Source organism: Astatotilapia calliptera, chromosome 18 (assembly GCF_900246225.1).
Source record: "Astatotilapia calliptera chromosome 18, fAstCal1.2, whole genome shotgun sequence".
NCBI lineage: Eukaryota > Metazoa > Chordata > Actinopteri > Cichliformes > Cichlidae > Astatotilapia > Astatotilapia calliptera.
The window spans coordinates 27414544-27424402 of NC_039319.1; the positions used below are offsets into that span (position 1 = coordinate 27414544).

The following is a 9859-nucleotide window of genomic DNA, read 5'->3' on the forward strand; positions in this document are numbered from 1 at the left end:
ATTAATCTGCATTTGTGGTAAACTGTGTTCACAGTCTTCACAATTTTACACTGAGGATCATTATGCTGAAATTATTCCAGAATTTGTAGACGCAGTTTTAAATTGATTAGTGAATCTATGCTCATATTTACTTCTGAGAAGTTCTGCTTCTCTAAGATGTTCTTTTTATAGTGTATAGTTTCAAAATGTTGGTCCAGCTATTTCTTCTTAGTGCCACTTTTTTTTTTTAACATTTCTAACCTTTCATTGCTCCCGTCCTAACTTTTTTGAGACGTGCATTTTCATTAACTAATAAAATGTCTCACTTTGTTTCTCGCATTTGATATGCTTTCTGTGTTCTATTATGAATACAGCGTGGCATTGTGAAATTGGAAGATTGGTGCTTTCTATTTTTCTTTAGATTTTAATCGGCATAACATTTTTGGATTTTGGTTTGTAGTGTAAATAGTGGGAGCACCTGGAACAACCACAAAAATAGAGACTTTCATACAAAATTGCACCTCCAAACAAAAAATTGCAATCAAATAAATAAAAATATTTTATTATTCCATCACAGACACACTCTGACCATACTGCTAAACACATAACAGATAATCCACAGTGACCCTGGCAGTTATTAAGAAAAAATATTCACATACTAGAGGCTGGAGTCATGAGTCACAGTGGATTAGCTCTATCCTGTCTTGGCCACCTTCCAGCAGTATACACGTGTTTCTATTCACATGGCACCTCTCTCTTCTTGCATACCCTCTAGGGTATGGGCACGATGACAAAAAAAATTAAATAACACATCAGATTTTTATTATATAGTTTTAGGAAATTAAAAAAGACATAGATTCTAGGCAAATACTTCTTCAAATACTCAAGGCAAATATTTTTTCAGCAATAGAAAAATATCCAGCTACGAAAAATATGTCATCATCCATTAGTCTTTGTACGTCAAAAAATTATTACTAATACATAAAAGCAGTGCTCAGGACATTACATTCTCTCACACATTTTCTTTTATCGTATCACAAGAATTCCTTAAATCTGCTTAAAAGAAAAAAAAAGTTGGGTATCAGTGACTGAATAAATCTACTCTGTGTTCTGTTCAGTTAACCCGATCAGAGACTCCAGGAGCTGGGTGCTCGACTCGTACTGTGGAAAACTGACGGAGCTAAACAGCTGGAGGTGGCGAAAACTGTCTGGGTGTCTGTGCCCTTTGAAAGAGCTGTGCAGTGGTCCGCAGGGATAATCGCTGTCAAAGAACTCCAGGTCGGAGTCAGAGGACAGACTCAAGTCCATGTATCTGCTAAAGGAATAGTCCACAGTGGGAGAGGGCGTGTTTGGCAAGTCATCGAGAGAGTCGTCGTTGAAGACGTCTCTGGGTTGATTCGCATTTTCATCAAGATAATCTGTCACTGAGTTTCTGCTTATATTGTCTGCGAATGTGTCGACTGTGTGTGGTCCCGTACTGTCAGTAGTACTGCTGTGAGTGGCAGAGCCGCTGCTGCTGCTGTGCTGTGTCACTGGGTCTCTTTGAAGCCTCAGGTGGCTGTATGAGGAGTAGTTATTACTGTCCGAGTCACAGAGGCTAAGAGCACGGCTCAACCCTCCATCAACATCAGGGAGACTGTGACCCCCGCTGCAGCCTCCTCCTGCATCACAGTCAGAGGAGGAGCAAGAAGATTCAGTCATATCGCTGCTGCAGCTGTTCTCCTCCACTACCAAGCGTTCTGGGATGAAATGGAATGAAGGGGTGGCAGGCATGGTGACAGGAAGGCCAGCCTCCTCTGAGGTAAAGCCAAAGGGACAGCTCTTGTCCTGTGCATTCTGCTCTGTACAGACCTCCTCCTCCTCTTCATGCTGTTGAATCACCTCTGTAAGTCCAGCCCGGTCCTCAGGGTTCTGTTTTTCATCTTGCAAACGCCGCTCTAATTCCAGTCTCATGACGGTGTGGATGTAATGAGTCTGCACACGGCGGGAATCAAACTCGAAGCGTCCCTGAATGTTACCACAGCTGTCCTTACTGCAGCCACACGGGAAATTGGAGTGGTCCACCTGTATGTGACAAAAGCAAGGAAAGAAAATGGTGATTTACTCATAAACAGAACCTACTGACTCAGCTTAGTGATTCACGGATTCTCTGCATCAGTGAGTCACTAAGAAACAAACGTAGGTGAAATAATAACCAACATTCAGCATCTGACTATATACAAGCATACGTACTCAGGGTAGACTACTATTTACATTCAAATCAGTCTGAATTACACATGTTGAAACTACCCTTTATGGAGGGAAGGTTTGGAGAAGAAATTCTGTGTATGTGGAGATGTACCTGACACTTAATGCCCGCCAGACTGCACGCGCAGGTCTCCGGCTCACAGAAGCCTCGGCAGTCACATCCACAGGTCTCTCTAGAGAGTCGCAAGGCATGAAGCTGCCTCTTCTCCTCCCTGTCGATGAACTTGACCCCTGCTGCTTGTAGGATGGCTTGGCGATGTTTAGAGGAGAATGGCTGAAGGAAACCTCTGTCCTCCTGATCGCTATCACTGACGTCGCTGTCAGTGTCTTCATCTGGGATTTGATCTGTAGTAAGCCTGTCTGCTTCCTGCTGGTCAATGGCCCCACTGGTAATCAGCTGGAGTGAGCACAACAGAAGTAAGTCAGAAAGGCGTCATGCAGACAGGCGCTGCAAACGTTTAGAAATGAAATGCACCTACTTTGTGTTTTAAAGCTTCTAACCGCTCTTTCCTCTGTTTCTCTCTGAGTCTCTGTCTGCGCCTGTCCCGTTGTTCCAGTGCATGCTCGGATATCGTGTACTGTTGAAGGCTGCTGTGCTTCCGCACCATGCCAAGGGTGGCACCTCCACGGCTGGGCACGCTGGTAAAGCCCTGGCACCGCGGGAAGCTGAACACTGTCACCTGGTCAAAGCGTACGGTGCACGGTCTGCTTGCAAGCTTAGGCCTCTTCAGGATGGAGTGAGCTGGTTGTGTTTAGAAAACAAACAGCAGAATCATCACGTAAACTGAGGAACTACGGTACCTGGTTGTGGTGTAAAGTAAGCATCTGGTAAATGACACCATAAGTACACTGTAAAACATAAGCATGTTGGTCAGCAAAATCATATATCAGTCCATCCTGGCAAAAATAATTATGATGCAATAATATTTCCTACATACAGAAGTTTTGGGACTCCCCAAACAGGAAAATGTTCGTTGTTAAAATAAACTGGTTATTTTTTTAAAACCAGTTTTTGCAAATTGGAGTTTCATTAACCCATGAATAGTGCACACGTATGTGTTATATGGCTAAAAATACCTCCTATAGTTCTGTCAAATAAGATATTTTTTGTAATTTTCTCCTCCCCAAAAGCAGGAGAGGCCAGGAAATAGAAATTTATTTTAGGTTTACTTCAGCATAAATAACTAAGACATGGATTTCAAAATGAAGTATTCCCAAAGAATAAGAAGAACATTAAGGCTGAACAGTGACAGAAAAAAAAGGACTTTGTTAAATAAAGGGTCCTTAATGACTGTACTTCTGAATATAGACTCATTCCCCTGAAATTAACCCCCATAATGATAATAAAAGACATGCATCTGTAAAGTTACTTCAAGCGCACCTATTATTCCTTTCCTTATTATTAAAAATGACAAACGTTACAAATAATTGTCCATCAATTGTTTGAACCTTATGTCTGTGAGGGGCATCCAATCAGAATAAAAGGAATGGGAGATAAAATGGCTTATTTCAGACAGTGGATTAAATCAGTGTCGGATGGTTTTGATTATGTGAATCATGCAAAGCTACTCTAAAAGAATCTTTGTATAAAGTGCTGTTTGATGTGTGTATAAAAGGGGTGCTTTAAAGAAATTAAGCAAAACTTTAACATTTGACTTTTCAACTTGGTCACCAAAGTGTACACACAGATCCTCAGGCTCTATTTTTTATGTTTCCAAATGATTACCATCAGAAAAAAGAAATCTATTTGGTCACTTTAATTCTTAATTTGCTCTTTCAAGAGCAATGCCACATTCTCACAGACAGAATCCGCCTTGCTCAAAGTTAAGTGCTGCTTTGAAGTACTGTTCAAGTCCCTTTTCTCCTAACTTCACATGAAGCACAATTCCAGGAAAAGATTCCTTGATGCCTGATAAATACGGGCTGAGTTGTGACACAGGCTTTGCAGGTCTCAGCGTGGCCACTAGGGGACACACTACAGGTGCTTCACTACAGAGGCCAGGGTCAACAGTTGAACACATGTACAAAGGAAATACCAAGACGGGTCGATTGCAACAACAGGCTGATCAACAGAACAGAGCGGGGGAGAGACGAGTTCACGTCTTTGCTGCCTGCTGCTACTTGGGTGTTTATCACAGTATAATTAGACACTGGCAGTTTAGTTTTCAATCCATCCATCGGGTTACTGCTTGATGTAACAGTTTGGCTTCAACAAATTGCCTGACCTTCACACATAACTGAGGCTGAACTCCAGTTGCAAAAGTCAGTAAACAAGGGAGGCCAGCTGATTAAGCTTGCCTCAGCTGCTGTTTGTCCAGGCAACTTCCACACCGAATCCATCAAGTCTAGCAGACACCGTGTTTGTCCTGTCCAAGAGATTACTGTAAATATTCTGAAAACATTTCCCCCAAACCTTTGTTTATTTGAACATGACCCAAAGCGTGTCTCTGTGTCTGTCTTTTCCCTCCTCCAGCTCGCTCTTCCTATTTTCACCTCCCGATTTCCTCTGTGGCGAACCATCGGCCACCCACAGACCTCTCTGTGTCTCTCCTCTGGCTGCCGGTGCCTCATTACGAATCTCTGTCCTTTGGGACATTCAACTTCTCCTCTTGCCTCGCTCTCTAATGTGTGTGTGCTGTTGTTGTCTCTCAGTCCATCTGTGTGCCAGTTCCCTTCTCCTTTATGTGTGTGAAATGTGTGTTCTGTTAGTGCAGCTTGTTTCGCTTCTGAGGCTCAAGTATTTGTTTAGCGGCACCTGGATGTGGCTTGATATCCTCCTGTATCTACAGATCTATAATTGCGTCAGCCTGATTACCCGCTTATTAACATCTCTGGCAATCCTGTTCTTTGATGCATCAAATTTTGTGACTATAAGCACTTCCAGTGATGATAGATGGGGTGTGCAGCCTCGTGACATTTGAATAAAGGCCATTCGATATGGCTTGTTTAAAGTGACCCTACTATTCAAATTGATTCCACAACTTCCTAGCACTCAGGCAAATGATCTTCTACACAACCAGCCAGGCAGTCCAGAGGCGAGCCATCCTGCCTCTGTGTTATCTAGAACAGCCCTAAGGTTAGCGTTTTCATATCAGTCAGTCATAACTGTGCTGCTGCGGGGCGATAAGAGACACTCCTATAAAAAGCTGATGGGAAAGTGGACAGATAAGGAAGACGTTTGCATTATTTGAAAGACAAGGAAAAAAGACAGCTGGTTTGAAGACTTACTGGGCAAACTGGTGGGTGAAGCAGGGCTGCGAGGTGTGAAATCCTGATTTTCAGAAGAGCCGCGCTCTCCATCAGAGTCTGACTCTGAGGAGGCAGGAGAGGAGAGGGAGGATGGAGGAGACGAGCAGGAGGAGGAGGATGAGTAGGCATTGTCATCAACCTCTGCAAACTTTCTCTTAAGGATGCCTCTCATTGTTGCACTGCGGTGGGTGATATGCATTCTGCAGAAACAAAAAGGAAGCAGGGGCATTAGTTTGAATCACACAAGAAGAAAAAGAAATGGATTTTAGTCATTTACAATTACAGTAGATCTTATGCAAATCAGCACTTTAATACTGGAACAACTATTCAAGACAGCTGAGCGATACTGAGACAGCGCTGCGTTCTCACATGTATTGGAAACTGAGAACGTAAACAGCACTTTTCAAAAGCTAAGGGAAAGAACGATCTTCCTGCCGAAAGCTGCCTGTCAGCTGGTCGAGCCAGTTTCAGGCCACAAGTTTGTTTAGGCGAATTCAGTCTTGATAGTGATTATCCTACAAAGTCATGTTTCGTAAGTGGAACAACGTCAAGAGAAATCTTTTGTTGACTAACAACAAGATGAGTTATATATTTAAAAATAATAATAAAAAAAAATCAACATTTCTTTTTCTTGTTCTTTTCCCCGCTGAGTAATTAACATTCCAGTGATTCCTCGAGTTTTTTGTGAAGAATTCGTGGAAACAGGCCGTCCAGTGGTTGTGTGCTAAGAGCTCGGGTGGGGTGGGTGGGGGTGGGGGATGTAATGGTTCAAGTGAATGCTATTTTTGGATGTGAACATGGAAATACAAACTCTGAGGGTTGCACACTTTGGCAAGACTTTCCTAAACTACTGAGAAAAAGTGAGTAGCAACAGAAAATAAAAGCTGTTAGGCACAAGCCCCATTTACTGCTTGCTTGTTTGAGGGCTGCAGCAGATGACCGATTTTGTTCTGCTAAGTATTTTTAAATACTGACCGACCGGTTTGAGCCGTATAAGCTCTGAAAACACAAAGCACAATTTTCTCAAAAAAAGGTTTACATATGTTTATGTGGTTTTGCTTGAGAAACATTTAAAAAAACCCCTCCAAAAATCCGTGTGAGAATAATATTGTAGAAGTCAGTCAGTGAATATGCACGTTTCCTATTTTGCCCTGTTATATGAAGACATTTCAATGAAAAAAAACTATTAAAATGTAAAGCCTGGCATATAGCTCTTATTCTTCTTTGCCAACAGTTAGAAACATCTGCGCTGAGCATGCTATTGTGATCCAATAGGTAACAGGACTGGGATTTAGACTGAACTTAACACAAGCAACCGAAAACATACCACACACACCCACAGTTACAACAGAAGCATTTCTTTTTCTTGTCAGAGAAAAGGAATGTAAACCACTGCACTGACAGTCTGTCACTGCCCTACACTAATACACAGTCAGCCAGGGTCCACACGGGGCTTCAGATAGTCTGCAGTAAGCAAATACCTTAGACCAGTGAGGCTGTGTGTGTGTGTGTGTGTGTGTGTGTGTGTGTGTGTGTGTGTGTGTGTGTGTGTGTGTGTGTGTGCGTGTGTGTGTGTGTGTGTGCACTCAGACTGAGCAACTTCCTGGATCCATCAGCAAATACGAGATGAAACAAGAGACTTAGCTCAGCTCCTACACTGTTTACACAAAAGGAACCATTGCTACAAAGACAGCTGGAAAGGAATTTATCTCAGGTGAAAAGCATCTGCACAGTCATGCTCAAGGTTTCCAGAATCAGAGTGAGAGTTGTGTCTAATTAATACTGCAGAGCAGTGCTATTATAGCACCCTCTTGTTCCAGTTCTATCACATTTATTACATTTAATATCTGACAGAGCAGAAAAGCCTCGCAGTTCGCCTAGGTGTCCGCTGAGACCACATCAATAATTTAAAGGTTCAAAGCAGCAGCAGCAGCAGCAGCAGCAACGGAGAGTGCGCGTGCGCGTGTAACAGTAAGAGGGAGGTACTACACTGTGTTAACGCACATAAGTGATTAAGAAGAGGTTGCAGGACTTTTAATGGGACAAAAACTTCCACAACAATACAAGGATAGAATAAAACGTTCAGACAATCATTAAATGCCTTAAGGAATGTTACACGGGGTTTTCACTGGAAGAGAGTAGGAGTCGTTTCCTGTTTGGCATAATAACAGTCATTAGGCAGCTGACCTCTTCACCTCGCGGAGGGAGACACACACACAGCGATCATATCAGCCACAATGACAACACTGTTCCCCACTGCTCGCTACAGGGCAAACACTTGCGGGCACGGTCAGCGTAAGCGCAGCAGGACACACACATACACACAAACACATACAAGTTTTCTTCAACATTACTCTTGTCCGTTAAGTGTTAAGGTGTGAAATATGAAGCAGAAAATCAGCATAACTGTAACTTACCACATTTCACACAAATATGCCACACAGTTTTTATAAGCATAAAGAGAAGTGAAAAAAGCATGAAACAATTTAAGGTCACTCTATAGGCTAAAGTATTTACTGACAGAGAGTTTTTTTTAGTTACTCACCACAAATTAACACACAGCATAGTAACAAAGAAGGAGCAAATTGACACAAAGTTACGTGTCCTGTCCGCCGTTCAGCCAGCTGAGCATTGTGTGTCCGCCTGTGTTTAAGTGAAGCGACACAGTAGTACCAGTGTGATCATGAGAGGACTGGCTGGGAGCTCCCAAAGACACGAAACACGGCAACAAGATACTTCACCCCCTCCTCGAGACCTCAACTATGTTTCTTGGGAAATCACGTACACGGCAGTTTCGCCTCATAAGACAGCAACAGCATTTTCGTTTTCATTAACGCTGAGCTTTTTGTATCACTTACCATAGTACGTTGACATTTCAGCACAGGCTAAACCTCGCGCAGAAGAAAGTAATAATATATAAGACGCTAGCATAACAATGTTATTAGCCTCGACGTAAACGTTTCAAGAGCTTAATATTTACTCGCTAGTAGTATAACAGCTTCCATCATTACTCTCTTATACTGTATCACTATTTTGTCCCATAGATTCATTAGCCAAAGCTCAATCGTTTAGCTTAATAATCCGGAAGTGTCGGGCAGGTAGTCCTCTTGCTTACCATCAGTCCTCTGTGGCTGCCCTGTCTGTCTTGACGCAGACGGTGACACACGTAGAGGCGGGAGACGCCTCTCACTCAGTGCTGCCCACAGATTCCTGTCTGTTGTGTTCACACTGTACTGTTCCCACTGGTGATGTGCTGGTAAATAACCTTTAGACCTCCAGCTGGTGATTATTATCAGAAGGCACTCAGCCACTGTTACAAACGAGTTAGGACACGCAGTGCCTTGGCAACGTTTATGTTTATTCCTATGTAGGGTGTATTTTTTTATTTTTTTATTTATTTATTTATTTTTTTAGCAAATATCAGATCAATGCATTTGCAAATAAATGAATAGAAAACACAAACATAAAAGAACTACAGAACTTACTTAAAGTAAAAGTAAAGTAAACATAATAGTATTTCAATAGTATTCAGACTTCCTTGGGGATTTAATCCTTTTATTTAAACAAGGCTTTCGCATCTTTGTAAGCCACCTTTAGACCTGTAGTAAAATTGTGATAAGACCATCATTAAACGTGAGATACAGCCTTTGGCGTTTGTGTTGTTTTCCTTTAATATATTTCCTGTTACATTGGTAGGAGTGATGGTTCCAGTCAGGCACTTTAAGAAACAGTTTGCAGTGCAGAAGAGCCGAAGATGGCCAGGATTATGGATTTGGATGTAAAGCCTCTGCCCGTTTAACGCAAAGAAAAATCCTCTTTCTTGCTTTCACGCCACACTCCTCACAAGCAGATGTTGTCATAAATTAAAGCCTATAACATGTATACGCACACACTCGTTATGGGCTATCCAAACAGAGCTTTTCTTACACCATGAACCTTGTGGCTGAGTGAAGGTAAAGCGGCTGGATTTAAGATTCCAGTGCCTCTGCTTTTAAAGATAATCATAGGCTGTGCTCTGCGTCCCCGACTGGGAGGAAAATGAAGCTCAGGGGAGACAGACAAAACAGATGGACAGACAGATGAACGGAAAGATGGACATGCCCAAAATACTCCTGGACTCAAGCTTTGACCCCCTTGTGTTGATACAGATCTGTGCAGCAGTTTGAAAGGGTTAAATAATAGCTGCACTAATGCCTAAATATCTGCTGGTCCAAATCCTCTGGTCAGAGGAAGGGCCGCTCATCCTGACTTCAGCACTCTGTGGAAGTGTGTTACGAGAGAGTGACCCACTTTGGCTGGGATCACTGTAGTGCAGCATGTGTGTGTGTGACCTGCGTGGAGAGTAAACACAGAGAGACAGTGCAGCAGGACAGATTATAGGGCA

General features: G+C 42.5%; 1 protein-coding gene across 3 annotated transcripts; it reads right to left on the minus strand.

Moving 5' to 3' along the window:
* Positions 1–514: 514 nt before the first annotated feature.
* On the minus strand, positions 515–8644 carry LOC113010559 (cysteine/serine-rich nuclear protein 1-like). 3 transcript variants are annotated; one of them, XM_026149668.1, is made up of 5 exons: positions 8591–8644; positions 5455–5675; positions 2706–2968; positions 2321–2623; positions 515–2043 (listed from the first exon to the last, which is right to left on the minus strand). In XM_026149668.1, exons 2-5 carry the CDS (start codon positions 5672–5674, stop codon positions 1078–1080), a joined length of 1752 nt encoding a protein of 583 aa, XP_026005453.1. In that variant the 5' UTR covers position 5675; positions 8591–8644; the 3' UTR covers positions 515–1077. The 3 variants fall into 3 exon arrangements, with proteins under 3 accessions (XP_026005453.1, XP_026005452.1, XP_026005451.1); XM_026149667.1 differs by lacking the exon at positions 8591–8644 and adding an exon at positions 8334–8478; XM_026149666.1 differs by lacking the exon at positions 8591–8644 and adding an exon at positions 8021–8220.
* Between the last annotated feature and the right edge of the window lie 1215 nt (positions 8645–9859).

Excerpts from the sequence above, each read along its gene's own strand:
- LOC113010559 (XM_026149668.1), bottom strand. The coding sequence starts at position 5,674 with ATGCATATCACCCACCGCAGTGCAACAATGAGAGGCATCCTTAAGAGA. Across the intron at positions 2,969-5,454 it reads TTCACCCACCAGTTTGCCCA|CTCACTCCATCCTGAAGAGG; the intron begins GTAAGTCTTCAA and ends AAACACAACCAG. Across the intron at positions 2,044-2,320 it reads TGGCGGGCATTAAGTGTCAG|GTGGACCACTCCAATTTCCC; the intron begins GTACATCTCCAC and ends TGTCACATACAG.